Below are 19,039 nucleotides of genomic sequence, written 5' to 3' on the forward strand. Positions count from 1 at the left end.
AGACTGAGCCCAGCTCACCTAGCAAACAGTGACATGGTAAAAATGATAGGTTTCCTGCTTTGTGGTTTTTTGTTTTTTTTTTTCCAATTTTTATCTGGATTTTTGAGAAGCATCCTCTGTTTCATTCATGTTTACTCTGACTCATTTCTGCAGTCTTACCAGTTTATGCTGGAAGGGTGTTTCAGAAGGCACATGTGCATGCAGACACATGCTGCTCTACAATTTTGGCCAGCCTGCCTGCCTGCAGAATGGGATGAATGACAAATTGAAAAGTAGGATGACTTCTCTGCAGAAGGGGTGTGGGGTCCTGCTGGGGTTTTAAGTAGCAGTATTGATCAGGCATAAGTCATCCTTATCCACAGGGAACAACACGGAGGTGATTGATCTCTCTCCTTCTTTCTGTTGTTCCCATTCTTCTAGGGGCTATGATTGTCTTTAACACTGTCCTTTTATCTCCTCTGTGTCCTCATCATCTATGAAATGTGTTGTGTGTATATGGTCTCTTTTTTTCTCTCTTTTTGGCCTAAAATCAATTCTACCAGTTCTAAAGGTTGATTTTGTTTTGTGACCCATGTTGATCACTTAGTTTGTATTCATACCACGGGTGCTCTACTGACATGCTGTGTCTGTGCTCTTGACAGTGACACATGTCAATTTTTTCCTATGGCCATCCTTCACAATATATCCTCCAAAACCAATCCAAGCTGTGCCCCAGCATCAAAAAAGAAGTCAGTGCTGTTTTGTATCCTGGCTGACCCCAAGTTCATTTACCATATATCTAGAGGCAGACCATAGGGCAAGTTGGGTCAGTAGGCTAAGACCAGATGTTACGCTTCACTGAGCTGTACTTCTTTTCTCTGGACACAGGATGATAAGAATTCAGCTACACTACACTTAATGTGACTCTGGAGTCAACGGTGGGGCTGGGAAGCAGTTGCTTGCAGAGAAATGTTTAACAAGTACAAGCTCATGAGGTTGAGATGAGGATGAGCAGCCAGAGCACATGGGTTCTGTTCACAGCTCTGCTGCAGGCTGCTCTTGAGCAAACGGCTCACCGAGTCAGCCGCAGGCCTGCTTCAGCTGCATCTTGCACTTACCTTGCAAAGTTATTAACCTTTTCCCATCTAAAAGAACTTGCCTTGATCCATTTATAGAAGAGTGTATGAAAAATTCTGGTTATTTATTTATCAAATTACTTTTGTGAATTAAATCGACTTTACCAATGCACAGTCAGAGATGTCAGTGAACTCCACAGCTGCAAAACATATAATGCCTCTCATTGCCGAAAGTGATATTTCCTGTTAAGACTGTTCATTTTGAAGGGAGCCAGTTTGGTGGGATGTTAGCACTTCCTATGCTATAAATAGACCAGATGAGTATCGTTTTCAATCTCAGAGGAATACATTTCTAACTTCTTGAGGGAAGTAACAGTATCTCTGGCAGGATTCGCAGGGAGTTTTATACTTGCTGATGATGTCTCCTCACACTTGAGATTCGACTTGCTTGTTAATGAATGAGAGTGCTTGTTGCAGCGTGTTGACATTTAGAGAACTATTAATAGCTTTAGAGGCACGATACTGCAGCTACTGTCAGAGAAGTCCTTGCTGCTTTAGATTGTTAGGTGGGCAGAAAAGGAAAGCGAGAAATAATGTGGCAGACCGTAGGCTGAATGTTAAATGGACAGCAAGCTTTGTAAGGAGGGGAACTACCAGTTTATCCATAGGTTTCCTTCCATGTTGCAAGAAAGGATGACTCAGCAAACAGAGTTCCTTGGGGACAGAGGGCTAGAAGTAACCCCTCAAGGGTTGCCTGCATCTCACTACAAGAAAGACATTGAGGTGCTGGAGCTTGTCCAAAGAAGGGCAACGAAGCTGGTGAAGGGTCTAGAGCAGAAGTCTTAAGAGCGGTTGAGGGAAGTGGGGTTGTTCAGTCTGGAGGAGAGGAGGCTGAGGGGAGACCTTATTGCTCTCTACAACTACCTGAAAGGAAGTTTTAGCGAGGTGGGTGTTGGTCTCTCCTCCCAGGTAACAAGTGATAGGACAAGAGGAAATGGCCCCAAGTTGTGTCAGGGGAGTTTTCAATTGGATATTAGGTAAAATTTCTTCACTGAAGGTGTTGTCAAGCACTGGAACAGGCTGCCCAGGGAAGTGTTGGAGTTACCATCCCTGGAGGTATTTAAAAGACATGTAGATGTGGTGCTCAGAGACATGGTTTGTGGTGCTTAGGGGCATGGTTTAGTGGGACTTGGCAGTGTTAGGTTTATGGTTGGACTTGATGATCTTAATGGTCTTTTCTAACCTCAGTGATTCTGTAATTCTTCCTCATTGTGCAGCTTGCATGTGCTACATCCTCCCTATTTCTGAGCCTTGCTGCTTTTGTTGTAAGACAAAGGCTAGTACAGGAAGTCCAGGTAATTGAATATGCTGGTTTAGTTGCTAATTTTTAAAGGTTTTAAAAAAATATATTTTGTGTTCAGGATTTTGTTCCTCTGATTATATGAGCTGAGAAGCTGCATGTGTAAATGAAAATTGAGCTGGGAATTTGGTTGACATTGGGCTCGAATGAGAATGCTTCCTGTTGTTGTTTCTAAATACTGGGAAAATATAATCCCAGCCCCTTGATCCCACTCAGGTTTAGAGATAAAACCACAAAGAAAGCAGGCAGCTAATACATGTTTGTTATTGTGCCTCTACCACGTGTGAGGTTTTGAGAACCTTGTCAGGAACAACAAAGAGAAGGTTTTGGAGAAAGACCATCCCACAGTTTGAAATGGCAAGTACTGTATTCTGAAACAAGTTTTGTTTTTTTTTTCTATGGCATGGGCCGGCAGGGTGCTGCAGAGATTCTGAGCATACAGCACATGCTGAGCCATGCATTTGATTTTTAAAATTAAATAATAGTTGAGGCTGGAAAAGAGGACAAATGAGTGGATGCCATGACAGAATTATAGAGCTAGAGACCATGAGAGGAGATGTGTAACTATAGAACAAGAAGTAGATATACCAGTGTGACTCTAGAAGGTAGCAGAGCACTGGGCTTCAGGGACTCACTTGATTATTTATGCCTGGCATATCAGGCATATTTTTTTTTTCCATTTATTAACTGCTTAGTTGAAAAAAATGCATCTTCTATCTTGGCCAGTGTAGATACAAGTAAAAGGCATTGAAAAAATTCTTCACACTCTGATTTATTCGTTCCCAAACTTTGGTCCATAGATAAATAATAGTTTACAAGGTGGTTTTGTGTGTTCTACAGCCAGTATTCAGAGCAATGCTGCACAGTAAATCATGTAGTATTTTATTAAAAGGTTTAAAGGTTAAAGGCATTTGAGGTTGAGAAGCAGTGTGTCAAGTACTGCTGCTCGAGTGGAATGAGAGGAAAGCTGAACTAGTTGGAGGAGACCAGGGAGGCTGAGCAGTCCCCTTGGATCCCTGAGAACAGGTTACAGTACCCTGAAGCAAACGAATTAATTTGCTAAATCACTTAGTGTTTCTGCTGCAACAGGATTCCCTGGCCATGTTACTTCTTTATAAAGTGCTGTCTCTTTTTTCACTGCTTGCTGAATGTACTTATCTGTACAGAGGCACATAGGCATGTAATTCATTCTCCTGGGAAGATCCATTTTCCCCTCACTGCCAGACTACAGTAATTTTCCATCCATTTTGCTTTCTAAAGCTCCTCTCTTCTCTCTCCTTCATCAATTACCTCACTAACATGGCTACCATTTCCTTTTTCTTTCTTCTTTTTTTTTTTTTTATTAGACAAGTGACAGAGACAAGTGTTTGGGTAGTGGGGTTTAACGGCATCATCCAGGCATGGGTACAAAACACAGTGACAAGGGAGAAGATTAATCACTGCACTAAAATGATTAATGTTTTGTTTTGATCATTTTGCATCCCACCATTGCATTTCAACTAACAAGAGGTTTCTGTCTTTGACCTACGTGATTCAACTGTTTTTGCCACACACTGTCGTAATCACTAACAACTGCTTGGGTTTGAAGGTAATTGTGTTTATTTTCTGGTTCATGCTTCAGGAAAAATTAAAACTTGATGCTGAGAGGGAAAAACTAGAGAGGCTTCAGGAGCTTTACTCCGAGCAGAAGACGCAGCTTGATAATTGCCCTGAGTCCATGAGGGAACAATTACAGCAGCAGCTGAAGAGGGTCAGTAGCAAGTTTCAAGATTGCACTAACTTTTTTTTTTGTTGCTTTTTCTTTTTTCTTTTTTTTAAGGATTAAGTGTTACATATTTTGTTTCAAGTATCCAGCAAAGTGTGTGAACATATTTGCAAATTATACTTGTTGGTAGTAACGAGGGTTATGTTTTTTTGTGGAATGCTTGTAAATGGATAATGTGCACGGTGGCAAATGAGTAGAGTGCAAACGGGAGGATTAGAAAACATATCATGTTGAATGTTTTTAAAGCATTGAGCAACTTGCCTGTAGTTAGCACCTTAGGCCTTCTGGGTGGTGTGGAAACCATTGTCATGTTCAGGTGGATGGTGGAGCATTGCTCTTTGCCTGTGTGAGTAAAGACAGGAACTGAACTCTGGTCAGCGGGATCAGCCATTTTAGCAGCACTTTCCTGCCACTGTTGTTTGATTCTGTTGTGCACTCCTCCTTTGCAGTGCTGTAAATGGCTGTCTCAACGAAGCCATGGATAACTTCTTTTCTTCAGTAACTAACGTAGCTGTTAGCCTGAACTGTGCTTTGAAAAATTCATTTTGAAGATTATTTCCCCTTATTCAAATAGCTTTATTTTTTCCTACATTTTCAACAGTTTTGCATATTTGTGTAATAACATCTGCGTAAAGTCTTAATTGCAAATTGATTTTATTTTGTATTATTTGTAACCAAAAAAGCTACAATATTGTCTGTGAAGGTACAGTTACTTTCTATGGAAAGGTTTTAGTATTCATTAATGTTAAGTGGGTTCTATGGCATATAGAGGTAGCTTTAGTGGGGGGAGAAATAATTTTCAAAGCAAGCTCAAGAGGCCATCTGAAAGTCAAACTAGGTTGTGGGGGTTGGGGTGGTTTGGTTTCTTTTGTTTGGGTTTTTCTGGTTTTGTTTTTGTTTTTTTTTCTGGCTTGAGTGTTTATATCAGGAATAAGGTCTGTAATAGCAGCAACCAAAAAAGGGGGTTTTTTTGCTTTATAGGAAATACTCTTTAGATTTTGCAGAATTCTGTTTTATTTTTTGAAGGACCAAAAAGTAAAAAAAGTCCAGTTTTGGAAATAACAATGTTAAATTCTTCTGTAGTAACTGAGAAGTTTGCTGGTTTTAAGACACTTAAGGATTTTTTGTAAGTTACCTTAAAAAAAAAACAACCCAACTCAAAATTATGTACTATACATATCAAAAAGAAAGGAAGCCTTTCCTGTGCAGTTGCGTACTTGAAGGTATAAATTCATGAGAAGTTGCAGTCTTATTACTGTGGGATGGTAGTAAATCCTTTTTCACTATTATCCCCAAGAGGCTTCTAGAAATGTTTGGTTAATTTTTTTTTTCAGTTGGCTTAACAGTTTTGGATTTGAAAGTGGGACAAAACTTGAAATGTGGGGGTGCAATTAAATGTACAGTTGGTCCTATTGCATTATTCCAGGCCAACTGTAGTGCAAGTTAGCTCTGGCTGCTGTGGTCGAAGCAGTAGGAGTTATCATTGAATTAGTGCACAGTACCTCTCGGATGGAGCTCAAGAATGCGAGCAGTTATGAAATTACTCTAAGTATCATACCCAAAATATAGGAAATCTATTCTTCCCCCCCCCCCCCCCCCCCCCCGAATTAGCCCAGCCCAGGATTAAATACCTGAGTTTGCAGCAGGTTATGTTGTGGTACTTTACTGCTGATGCGGTAGGCATGAAGGTGATGAATTCCCTCATTGCTTCATCTCTGGGGCTTCAGTAACTTCGTCGTTTGTGCCCAGGGGAGCGGGCAGCCAATTTCACTGTAGCAGCTGGCTGCAGGGTGGGTCTGGATTTTGGGCTGGGGTTGGCAGTGGGCCGCTGGCGCGCTCTGTATGCCTCCTGGTGTCTGCAGTGAATATACACGCGCTCTGTTGGGCGGGGAGGACGCTTCATCAGAGACTGGTGAAACGTGTAGGCTTGTGGAAGGCACTGAGGGAAAGCATTGATCTTCCTGATGATTTATTTAAAGTTGATTAGCACACTTCATCCTTCACTGTTAGTACGAAAGCACAAAAGCTTGTTTGTTCTCATGTGCCTGGGTTTATAGAAATACGCATAAAAGGAGAATGAGAGTAGATGCCTGGATTCCTGCAGACCTGAAAGGACGCTGTCCAGTGGTAGGAAATGCCTTACTCGTCAGGTAAAATTCTCCTAATTTTTGTAGATGTTGTGGGCCTATGGATCTCCCACTACATCCTGAAGTAAGGGCCAGGTTCCCTCCCATCAAATTTTCTCCAGTGCCATTAAAGAAGTAATGGAGATGGCAGAGAAATTTATGGTTTGGAAATCCAATATGGCAACCTTGTATCTGTTGTTTGTTAATAGAATATAAGTTATGCTATTTTGATGTCAATTGTTTTAGTAAAAGGGGAGTATACTTGCTACTTGGTTCAGGAAGCCTACAGTGACAACAATTATCCTTCTACAAATCCTACACTGCTGAGTAGGATCCTTGTGAAGGTTATGGAGAGGACTCTGTGGACACATCTCAGAGCCAGACCTCGTGCCCCTGCTGCTGTGCCCTGCTCCTGCAGGCTGCTGGGGTCGTGGTCCCCATGGGTCTGCCTGGCTGGTGATATCGCCGCAATGCTCTTGCAACCGCTGGTAGAGCTAAGGTACTGCCACTTACTGTTTGGAGGGTTTTTAAGTTGAAAATGGACCTGGTTTCAAATTCAGTAAATTTATCTTTCCCCAGTGGACACAGTGGTACGGAATGCGCTGAAATTCTTGTTCCATAGTGCATGTCTCAAAGAATGTAGTGTTTTGTGAGTTCAGCTGGCTACCAGTTGCCTTTCTGGCTATTGGTTGCCTTCTCTGAAGTCTGTTCTTCTGCCTTAGTAGCAATTAATGTGGTGTGAAATAGGCTGAATTTGTTTACTTTCATGGCCCAGGCAAAGCCCTGCTGTTTGTTTTGAATGTTGAAGATGGCTGACTGGTTTGTGTGAAGCATTTCTGTATTGTAGGTAACCACTTTTTTGTAATTTTTAGCCCACATCTTTGCTTTTGATCTCTTCACTATCTCCTACAAGTGAAAGGCATGTCTTTGAAGAATAATGAGATGATGTTGGTATTTCCTACTGTAACTCGGATTCTTCAGCTTCTGCATCCTGTGTCTGTGTCTTTCCCTGGTACACTGGAAGTTGGCTCTGAATGCCTTTACAGAGAGAGACCTATCTGCCTGTCTCAGTCACTAACCTTTAGGTCAAAATAAGAAAAGGACTAAGTTTTCATTTCTTTAAAATGATAAATTGCTTACAGGATATAGGTTTTCTCTTATGTAACAAGTTATGCACAATGTGCCTATTTCTGAGAGCATTAGCATTTAATATTACTGTGATTACTGAAAATCCCTTTTTTCTTCTCAGAAGCCTGGAACTTTTAGGTAGGGATTCCTGTAATGAATACACACATGTTGCAGGAGAATGATTAGTATTCAATTCTTGTGTTGAAAAGTACTGTAAGTTTTATCTTGTCATCCCTAAGCGGAAGGCAGGTATGTTCTTATTTCTTGGGTCTTTTCTGCAGCATTCAACCTCTTCTCCTGACAAAACCTGGCGCTGGCCCAGGGGAATGCATAAAAGTGGGCTGGTGCCCTTTCTGAAGTAAGGCACCTACTGGCTAGGGTGGATGACTAGCGTCCTTAATTGTGTGTTTGCACAGGGAGCAATTGTCAGCTCCAGTTTGGTGGTCCACAAGCAGCCTCTGGCTGAGCAACTGGCACGGCTGGACATCACTGCTGAGGTGATGGCAGTGTGCTGATGGCACATAGCTCCACATTCCTTTCATCTTATCTGACTGTACGTCTGTTATTAAAAACAGTGCTGGTACTTGGGCTAGACCTGAAGAAATTCTAAATGCAGTCCAGACTCCTTCATTTGAGTGTGTATTCCCATAGTTAGTTAATTCAGTGTGCACTTCTCCAGTGTTACTGGGATGATACTTTCTGACCTTTTTGGACGGTAAGCAGATGCTCTCCCAGTTTGGCATGCGACAGCCTCACCAGCTGGGTTCACGATTTGGTGGTGTCACAGCTAGGCTGCAGCAGAGTGACCTGCCCAGCCAGGGCGCGCTTACTGCTGAAGAGGCTCCAGCTTGCTCTGAACCCTGCAAAACAGCTCCCTCACCATGCAGATGCTTTGTCTTTCTCAGCAGGGGAAACGGTAGGAGGGATGGAGAAAGCAACATCAGAATAATGACTAGCCCTATTTGCTCTCTTATGACAGTAGGTCATTAAAAGTGTTGAGCTCCTCTTTGAAACAAGTCTTATGAGATATGTAAAAACCATTTTACATTGTGATTTTTGTGTTTGTAAGTATAACTAGTCTGGTGTCAGTGAAAGAATGGGTACAATTTTTTTTTTATTATTTTATTTTTTGCTTAAGGATGCTGACCTATTGGACATAGAAAGCAAACACTTTGAAGACCTGGAATTTCAGCAGCTCGAACATGAAAGCAGGTTAGATGAAGAGAAAGAAAATCTGACACAGCAGCTCCTGCGTGAAGTAGCTGAATATCAGCGTAGCATTGTCAGTAGAAAGGTAAAAGCACTAAAGCTCCGTTCCTTTGTTCTTTGTTGTTGAGCATAAAGGAGATGAAATGGATCTACAGCCTGCCTGTCTGTAAGAAATAATGAAAACTTCCCTACTTTGAAAAAACTTTTGCAGCAGAGCAAAGGTGATAGCCCAGTAACATCGCACGTATATCAAATCATGCACTTCTCCAAAAGGAAATAAATCAATAACGTTCCATGACCCGTTTGTATATTTGCCTATGGAAATGAAACCCTTAAATTTGCTACAAAAAGTACCAGTGTGTTGTTTGTTCTTCTTGAAGAAAGATTTGTACGCTCTGGACAAAACTTATGCTCCTGACAGATATTGATTTTAAATTATTTTGTTAATAACAGAACACCAAGTTAAGAAAATACCTTACTTTTTAAAGCAAGTTGTAAAGGTCCTGTCTCAACCAATTAAATGTCAGTTTTTCAGAGATCACAAGTTGCATCTCTAAATCAGTTCTGTTCAGTATATGGAAGCTAGTCACCGTATTATCAAAGAACATGTGCAGTTTTTCTTTCTGTTGAAGAAATTGTCTCTTTACTGCCTAAAACTTTTTTAATTATCTCCTTCAGAGCAGTGAGCTGTCTTGTAAAAACTTGTTTTCCTATTGCCTCACTCATATGAATGAGTAAACTCTCATAAATAGGCTCCTTGCTGCAGGTTGTCTTGTGCTTTGAAAATAAACCATGTAAATTGTGATTCTTTTCTTTTTGTATTAGGAAAAGATATCTGCTCTCAAAAAGCAAGCCAATCATATTGTCCAACAAGCACAAAGAGAACAAGATCATTTTGTAAAAGAGAAAAACAACTTAATAATGATGCTGCAAAGAGTAAGTCTTTCAGATACTTCAGCGTGTAATGAAAGAGCATTTCATAGAATAAAAGAACATAGAGCATTAGAAAAGCGTCGGTTGTGCAGAAGCTAGCAAGGAGGTATTAACGTGATAAACATCTTTTGTATCTATTAACCTTTTTTTAAAAAAAGCAAACACCAAAACAAAAAACCCACCCCAACAAAAAAAAAACCCAAAAGAAATCTTTTGTAATTAATCAGCAGATTTCATAAGAGAAAACACTAGTGGCATTAAATAATCAAAAGGATTTTAGAGGTATCCCCCTTCCAGGGACACAGCCAGAGGCACCTGGTAGAAGCCTGCTCTCCCTGAGTGGCTGCTGGAAGTGTGCTCAGACAGCTCAGATTTTTTGACTTGTAATAGCCCATACTAGGTCACAAGACGAGCTACTTAACATTAGCTAACATCTGCTTGATAAGAAGCTGTCATGAACCCGTCTTGTCCGTTTCGTGTTTTGCTTTTAATTGTGAGAGAAGTCATATTTTGTTCATTAAGCAGAACCAGCATTTTCAAAATGCTGAAGGAAAAAACCTTTTTGGTTTCGCTGCAGTTACTAAATAAAATCTTTCACTAACTCGTCATTCAGTACCTCCATTTTTTCTGTTCAGTTCTGCTGTAAGTGGATGAAGCTGAAGCCCTGCTGTGCAGTTTCTAGCTTTCTATCTCAGTGTGTTTCTTTACATACTTCAGAAAATGCTAGCATTTATTATCGTTACATGGCTGTTGGTATTTAATGTAAAATGTCTGGTTTTTAACAGGAAAAAGAGAATCTCTGTAATCTGGAAAAGAAATATTCCACACTTTCTGGAGGAAAGGGATTTCCTGTCAGTCCCAATAGTCTAAAAGAGGTAAAGAGATTCACTGCTTTTTACTTTACCATAAGTAACTGCTAATAACACTTCATGCAAAAGCACTAGAGTATTTAGTGAAGTCCTATTCGTACAATTTTTTTTTGAGATGTGATGAGATTACTTTGTAAAGCCATTCATGGAAGTCCAAAAGCATGGGTGAGCAAAAATAGCTTCTCTTGACATTTTCCCCAGATGTGACTGGTATTGCCTTAATCTCTTGCCCTGGAAAAATGATCATTTTTACATGGCGGGAAGGGTTGTGTGGAGGGGTGTGTGTAATTTTCTCAAAATAGACAATTAAATCTCATTGAAGTGAAGAAGAATGAGGTCCAGGAATAATTTTGTTCAAGTACAGATAGAGTTCAGTCTTATTTTTGCTCTGTAGATTTTACCATTGCCTCCCCTCCTTTATTCTAAGGCTCTGCTATAAAGCATGACAACTGTACATTTTGATCTTTTTTTAAAAGCATTGAATTGAAGACTTCAAGCTATTTTGGTTGTACAAATACCTATTGAGCTATTTATTTAACTTCATTGAATAGTGAGAGTAAAGGTGTCAAATATTTCTTGCTGAAAAAACTGAGTTAGTTTGGGTAATGCATGATGAGACCAGAGCTTACCTGCAGCTGTCGAGGCTTTGTACCTTTGAGAGCACCAGTTAAAGCCTCAAGGTCCATGAGCAAGGTCAGTGTAAGGTAAGCCACAGCCCGTTGCAAAGATTCAGTCAGCACGTATGATATTAGCATTAACTCCCCATACTTATCTTCTTGACATGACTTGATGAATCTGCAAATTGCAGATAAACATGAAGTTATAAATGGAGAAGCGGAAAATCTAGCATTTAAAACACACTGACAGGTATCTGTGGCTGCTTCATTAACTTCTGCTTAAGAGGACTGTCTGGACTTGCCAGATCTGCTTGTATCGTAGCCCTGAACAAGGTCTGCCCCATCTAATAATGTAGGCGTCACTGTGGGAAGTTGGGCTCTTGAAGTCTAAAGCGACCATGTGTCCTCTCAGCATCTGGGAAATGTGATCTTGCTTATTTGGCCTTGAAGTTCCTGGTGAACCCAGGTGGCCTCCAGCACATGCCAGTGGGGCTGAGCACCCTTCCTCACCGCAAGCAATGCTGCAGATGCTTAGACTTGCAATGTCCTAGGTTGCGTTCTGACCTGGGCATCTGACCTCCCACCAGGACATCTGGCAAGTCTAAGCTTCGTCATCGTTCTTTTGAGATGGATCTGTTAATTTTCTCACTAGAGATTGGGTGCTATCTCTGATTTTTGTCTTTTTATCCACACAATGGTTTGTTTAATCACAGACATTTCAAAATGCAACTACATTAAGTGAGCCTGACCCTCTTCTTATTGAAACAGCTTATTCAGCAGTGTCGTTCACTGTAATGAAGTCAGTTAGGACTTTCTCTAAGGTAAATGAGAGAAGGAACAGCATGGGTTACCTGTTTTAAGCTCGGTGTCCCCACAGGCTCTCTTCTATGATAGAAATGCCTTGCCTTGCCAAATGTTATGTTTGTCTTGGTTCAGTTTTATTTTCCTCAGGCACCTTTAAAAAGCAGGCACCAAATGGTACGCAGGCTTGAACAGACTCCCGGCACACAGAAGCTAATTTCACCGCACAGCTGCTCATGTATCAGTCAAGTCAGACATTTCCCAGCACCTCCTCACCAAAGCACATGTTTGTGACTCCCCCATCCGTCATGAAGCTTACTTCCTGCATGCACAGCAATAGAGCGTAACATGGCCTCACGTAGAGTCAGGATGCTTATCCTAGTACTTAAATAACCAAAGAAAATCAATGCTGTTTAAAAGTTTAGCATTGACAAAGATGCCTAATCTGACTTGAAACCATTTATATAACCTAATGTAATAGGGGCCTGAGCTAACGCACAGTGAAGTCATTTGGTTTTTTCCCTTTTTTTAACCCCATGGTGAATCCCCATTGGAGTTGAGAGTCTGAACTGAATGTTTCTTGTAAAATTTACCATCTATAAAAATGAATACAATATTGCATTCATAGACTTGCCAAGTTTTGATTACTGATAAATTGCTACTGCAAGACGGTTATGCAAGTTTTATGTTTAATCACACTGGACTCCATTTTACTGTAATATGGCCACATGTTTTGAGAGGGAAGCTTTAGTATCTTGTCCAGTCTCCTTCTCATTTAATAGTTCGTCACATGGTATCCGAGTCAAGATTTGCATTCCTATTTCTAGGGTGCTCTGTTCACAGTTTGATACTTCATTTTCCAGAATTGTGTATCTGCTCGAAATGGCTGATAAAATACATTGGAAATTATGCTAATAGATAACAGGGTTGGTATTTTTTTCAACCTGCCTTCTATGATCTTGCTAAATTTATCCCTTTTTTTTTTTTTTTTTTTTTTTAAAGAAATAGTATAGCAGTCTGTGGCTTCTCTTACTGAATTGCCAATGTATACATACTGGCATGTCAGTGTGCTGGTGCAGTAATAGAAACATAGCCACTTCAGCACCTTCTCAATGCAAAAGTTGCTTACCATCTTGATCTAAAAAATAAGCATATTTCTGTCTCATTTTTATGACATTGCTTCAACAGTGATTTATTCTTCCTTTTGCATAGCTTAGTTTTTTACGGATAAGAAGTTAGGACATTTGACTTTTTTTTCAGCCTGGCATCCTATACATTAAGGATTAGAATCCATATTTTATTTTTTAAATAATGTTTATTCAGTTAACACCATAACACATGTAATAATTGTATTCTGCCATTATATCTCAAATCTGTCTGATAAATCTTCTCTGCAGGCAGAAGCACACTCTGTCCGTGCCTTTCCTCAGCCTGTCACCTCCTGTATAATTGTTTAAAGAAAAAACAGGAGGCAAATTGTAATGACTATGAGGCTAACACTAACAGCATCTTACCTGAGTCTCCTGGTACCACCTGAGAGTTAGAAGCAACTTCCAGGCAATGCAAATGGAAGGTGTTGTGTCAGCTTAATTTATAGAGCAGCAATGGCTTGTTCTGACGTAAGTTCTGCCCAGTTATGTTAGTCATTTGGTTTACCCAAACTAGCTTAATAGTTAGGCAAGAAACAAATCAGGGTAAGTGATTTTAAACATGGACCAAAAAAAATTAAGAAATAAAAAGATGGGCGAACAAGACTTGTTCTTCCTTTTCCCCCAGTCTGCTTTTCTGAGAAAGAGCTACGTAATTTCTAAAGGGTATTTACATTTCAGTAAAGTTTTTTTGGTCACTTAATGTACGTTTGCTTTTTGATCACACAAATGTATTTGTTTAAATTAAGAACAGTTTTCAGAATCAAGTATTCAACATTTGATAAGCTTGATAATTTTATTTTTCTTTATGATGAAGTATTTAAACGATAACAAATATTTGGCTGTATCACTCTAAACTAACTTTCATCGTACTGGAAACATTAATACTCTTGCACGTCTTTTGGCTTTTGCTTCTTTTAACTTCTGAATTCCTCCTTTTAGGGCTATATCAGTGTAAGTGAAATTAGTGAGCTGTATGGCAATTCCACGAATATATCCCCTTCCACTCAGCCCCCCACAGATGCTGAAGCAGTTGCCACTGAGCCTTCCACGGCTGTGCTGACCAGCCAGCCACAAAATAAAGAGGTTTGTTGGAGAGACATTTCCCTTTGTTTGCATTGTTCTTTCATGGCTGCCTTTTTCTTTTCTTTTTTTTTTTGTTTTGTTTTTGGTAATTAAACATGTAACAAATTGACCCAAAGGCAAACTGCCGTCTGCCAGTTACCGAGTCAGATAATGATTTAATAGTAAAGCTGCAGGACTGCTCCAGTTGTAAACTGTCTTTGATGATGTAGATGTGCCTTGAAGGCCAAAAATCCCCACATGTTTATGACCCAAGCAGCAATAAGTGATGATCTTTGCCTGTCAAATACTATAATATGATGTACCTTTGGAGAAATGGTCTGTGGATACATTTAATGATTACTCGTCCAGTGGTGTTTAGGTGTTAATTTTGTATGTTTTGTAGCTTTTTTGTTGTGGGTTTTTTTTTCCCCCTGTGAGGTGGTAGAAGGGGTATATCTTTAATATCTGGGGGACATGGGTAGCTTCTACTTATCTTAGCTATTTCATGGAGTCTGTCCAATCTGTGTCTTCTAGATTATTCTCTCTTTTCCTCATTCTTTGTAATGTTTTTGCCTTTGTAATGACCATAGCAAATTTTTAATGAACCCCTTTTTAAAGGAATGGAGTAATCTTATGAATGTAAAGCCACCTATCTTTGTGTTGCAATAAGGGCAGGAACAGGTTTAGAATTTGGCGTTTCTGTGCTGCTTCTGGTAGTTAAATACGCCTTGAGAGTTGCAATACAACGCATCTGTTTCCTGCTAAATGCTCCAACAAACACAGTGCTAAATCTGCAGCTTGTATGTGCCGTATCTTTTGAGCAATTCCAAAAAGAAAACTCTGTGTGTAATTTCTCTTTTTTCTATAAAGCTAAGATCACCTCTCTGTTCTGGATTTGTGTTTCCTCACTCTCTTTCTCCTCGCTCTATTGCTCAACTTCCATCAGTCCATTGGCCTGAGGTCATGGCTACTCATGTAGATCCTATTCCTTTATCTGATACACCTCCACCTCTGCCAGCTAAGAAACACCGCAGGCAACAACAGGTAACAGATTCAAAGCTGATACCTTGGGATTATTATTTTTTTGCATTTGTTACGGTGGCCATGAGGTTGATTTATGTGTGAAGTTCTTAGAGTGATATGATAGATCACTAGTTGATTGTGCATGCAGAGTGTTGCACTTAAAGGCTTTGCTCATTTAAGGATCAACACAATGCATCATAGAATGAAAATTAACAAAAAATTCTCCTTATATAAACAATCCAGAGGCAAATGCTAATAACTAGGAGCCATTGTAACTGTCAGAAGAGTTGCAGCAACGAAGTACAGGTGGCTGCATTTGAAATCCTAAATTAATTTTTCATATACACTTCAACAATGCCTCTCAAAAGCTGTATCAGTTTTAAGCCACCAATCCATTACAATAACTTGTAAACAGATGTTTTTCTGTGTAATTGGATTCCACTTATACACTAGACTTGAGTTTTATTTAAAAAAATTTGGTACAGGGACATGTACATAAAATGTGCACATGAATTTAATGTATTTTCTTAATCAGCGTGAGTTTAATGTGATATTTGTAGAAACCCTGGAAAGCATTGTGAAGCAGCAGGTGCTCTGTATTTTAGAGTTTGTTCTTTCCAGTGAAGTTCCCAGACTATCACCTTCACTATATTCCATGTAGAGCATAACTGGGCATGCAGGTCAATTCATTTTGTCAAAACTATGTAACAAATTACATTTGAAGCATTTCAGAAATCTGGAGGAGCGAAAGAAGCAGAACAGGGAATGCATGTACATGAGTGATACTTTACCTCGCAAGAAAACGGCTCCGTCTGTATCACCGCACTTCAATAGCGCTACGCTTGGACGAAGCGTTGCATCTAAAGTACGTCATTGCATGCCTTCCAACGTTTATATAAAAACCTATATTATGTTATAAGTAAGGTTGGGTAGCACTGTAAGCATTATATAACCCCTTAAATTCACATCTGAAATTTACTTTGAAAGACATTTGAGTTTATTAACTTATGGGGAATATCCGAGAAGCCTTCCATACTCCCAGCCTTTATTCTGACCTCTGGAAATACCATGCTGTGGTAGGAGTCTTGCATTTTGATTAACATATCTCAAGGATTGTATTTCCAAGCTAGTTCAGTTTCAATTCATTGTAGAGGCTCAACAGGTTGTTTTCCATCTTACCTAAGGTGTCTAAATGGCAAAGATAAAGTTGTGTATACAGTGAAAGTACTCTATTTGTGATGTGGTAAATCAACAAACAGCAGCAAGGTGGAGATATTACTTTGAAAACATTTTGGACTGATAGAAGCTGTGCACAACTAAAATATCCATGGCTGACTGATGTGACGTGACATTGAATACCCATGACAAAGCACGTTAATTTGCCATTAGTTGCTGATACAAAAAAAAAAAGTCGTGAAGTATAGTTTTAAGCACACATTTACAAAATTTCCTGCAGGGACATTTGCCATTAGGACAGAGCAACAGCTGTGGCAGCGTACTTCCTCACTGCCTGGCAACCATGACCAAAGAGTCAGAGTCGAGAAGGATGCACAAAGGTAAGACTTTTTTATTTGAGTCATTGCTGGTAAAAGTCAGTGTTCAGTTTTTTTCAGAAAACAAGTCTGAAACCAGTGTTGCTATAATCAACAGGGCTGTAAAATAAAAGCTTCCTTCTTGGTGAAAAAAGCAAGCTGTAAATGGAATTTGGAGATATCAGATGTTAAGATGATGATGTAGGTGTACATGAAGTTTTGAAGTACATGGTCACAAATATAATCAAGTAAACAAGAAAAGCATCTTGAAAAGTACACATTGGGTTAACTGGGTAATTTCTGTGAGTAATTTTGAGGCAATATATTACATGTTGCCTTTTTTTCTCTCCCCCCCCTTTTTTTAATAATTCTTTTCATGTTGTGATTGTAAAAATTGGTTTTCACGGGTGTATATTTTTGCCTGGACAAATTCCCCAGACAGAGATTCAGCACCATGACTGAGCATTTGAGCATCTGTAACTGTGCTATTGTCACTGGTTTTAAATATTTGGGCTACAAAATAGGAAAGGAGAGAGGTGTTTTATCATGGATAGATAGATGCATTTTTGTAAGAGGGACATGCAACTTCCCTTTAGATCCAGAATTTTCATCTTCGAAACATGAGCTTTTAGGCTATGGCATTGTGTCTGTTGTTTGTCCACTTGAATCGATACACATAATTTCTGCTTTAATTAGATGCATTATTCATTAGTGTCCCATCTTCAAATGGAGTTGCTTCAGTGCCATCTGTCAGGTTTTTTTCTTTCCATCATCTGGAGCATTGTTATCGACATAAGTGCCAGAGGTCCTTACACAGAGTTGCACTGGCTAAGCCTGAGCTGAGATAGGATCCATCCTGTTGTTACAGGATTGTCCGAGCTAGCAGCTGTTAAGGGTCAAAGAGCCCAACTGAGGTCAGCCATACACACCAAGGTGATGTAATACAGGGATGGAAGAGAAGAGAAGGGATCTGGATGCTGGGAAGGGATCATGACGTACTACATTCACTTTATAGAACTGATCCAGTTGTGATTTGGGTTTTTTGAGCTTTAGTTATGCAGCAGGCCTTCCACAAACCTACCGTGTTGTGGCTAATTTTTCCTGAAGTTCTTTGGGTTGATACCAAAGGAGCTTTACGCTCAGCTTGGAAAGCTTCATTTATGTAATGTTTGCAAAGGTGGAATTGCTTGTAAGTACATTCATACTCATTGTTATGCTGTGCTGCAGGAAACGCTCATTTCTGTTTGTAAAATCAGTAAGGATGGTTTGGCTAAATTTTGACAACAGAACATGTGTTTAAAGTTGGAAATATTTCTGTAAAATGGTTTCAAAAGAGCATTAGTATGAGACCTAAAACATAATTACGAAGTGTTATCAAATCTAATATAGGCAAAGATAAGAGTTTTAAAAATAAACTGATCAGTTTTAACGTTCCTTCCTTTTGTCAGCATACAATTAAGAAAATCCTAAGAGTAAAGCAGATTTCTTGACTTAAGAATGAGAAAGGAAAAAACCCCACAAACCAAAACTGAATTATGGCCTCACAAAGAAGAGCGGCAGGGGAGAATGAGAGATGTATTTGTTAAGGCACTTGGCACAGCACTTTTGTCATATGCCATGAAGAATCATGTGTGCTGTACTGCCTGCCATACTAGAAGATAACCATTATTCTTTGAAAGATCCAACAGTTGAATGGAAATACTAAGCTATGAAGAGAGCCTCTACAGGATTAATTCGTATGAGGAAAGAAGAGAGTTCTAGGTGGCCTATTCTGAAACATCAGCTTTGTCAAAGGGAAATGATTCTGCTGACAGGTGCTTTACTTGAACTCTCACAGGATTTGCAGACAGTGTCTTCAAACACGAAAGGTATAGGAACGCAAGGATTATTTGTGGCTTTACTACCTCTTAGTAATTAGCGAAGGGTTTATCCTCTTTGCGTTCGACATGGAGCTCTGTGAGTTTCTTGCTCTTGGAGTAGCTTGAAAAGTAGAACCGCTTTATCTTGCTCTTAAGGGCCATTGTTTCTAGGTTTCTTTGTCTCAGTAACACACCACAAAAGTTTTTGCATGGCTCTTTCTGCTGGTATGTAGGTATCCCACTGCAGTGCAGAACTCAGCAAGAAGAGAGATGTCCAAGTCAGGTGGCTAGAATCAGATCCTACAGCATTTCTATCCAGCTATACAAAAGGACCAGGATGTGCTGGACACACGTGATCATCCACACTGCATAACTGTCTGTCAGCATCCCTCCCCCAAATTGCTCTGGGCTGCTCCGACTAGCTTGCTCCACAACAAATGAATGTGGTTTTGAAGGGGGACAGCCCTACGCCATGAGATAGCCACCAGCCCAGACTGCGTCAGCTCCGGCTGGAGGAACAATCCTCGGGCATCTTTCATTCAGCTTTAT

The 19,039-nt window shown here is 39.8% G+C and overlaps 1 protein-coding gene across 4 annotated transcripts in view; it reads left to right on the forward strand.

The window, feature by feature from the left end:
- PHLDB2 (pleckstrin homology like domain family B member 2) overlaps window positions 1–19,039 on the forward strand; it is a 128,370-nt gene that overhangs the window by 91,281 nt on the left and 18,050 nt on the right. For 2 of the 4 annotated variants that reach the window (XM_064468348.1, XM_064468341.1), the window contains 7 exons: window positions 4,037–4,165; window positions 8,573–8,728; window positions 9,469–9,579; window positions 10,362–10,451; window positions 13,954–14,097; window positions 15,824–15,964; window positions 16,556–16,655. In XM_064468348.1, coding sequence (XP_064324418.1) covers window positions 4,037–4,165; window positions 8,573–8,728; window positions 9,469–9,579; window positions 10,362–10,451; window positions 13,954–14,097; window positions 15,824–15,964; window positions 16,556–16,655 — 871 coding nt within the window. The remainder of the gene's footprint in view (window positions 1–4,036; window positions 4,166–8,572; window positions 8,729–9,468; window positions 9,580–10,361; window positions 10,452–13,953; window positions 14,098–15,823; window positions 15,965–16,555; window positions 16,656–19,039) is intronic. The other 2 variants (XM_064468349.1, XM_064468355.1) reach the window with 2 other exon arrangements.

This window comes from Phalacrocorax carbo, chromosome 1, assembly GCF_963921805.1.
Source record: "Phalacrocorax carbo chromosome 1, bPhaCar2.1, whole genome shotgun sequence".
Lineage (NCBI taxonomy): Eukaryota > Metazoa > Chordata > Aves > Suliformes > Phalacrocoracidae > Phalacrocorax > Phalacrocorax carbo.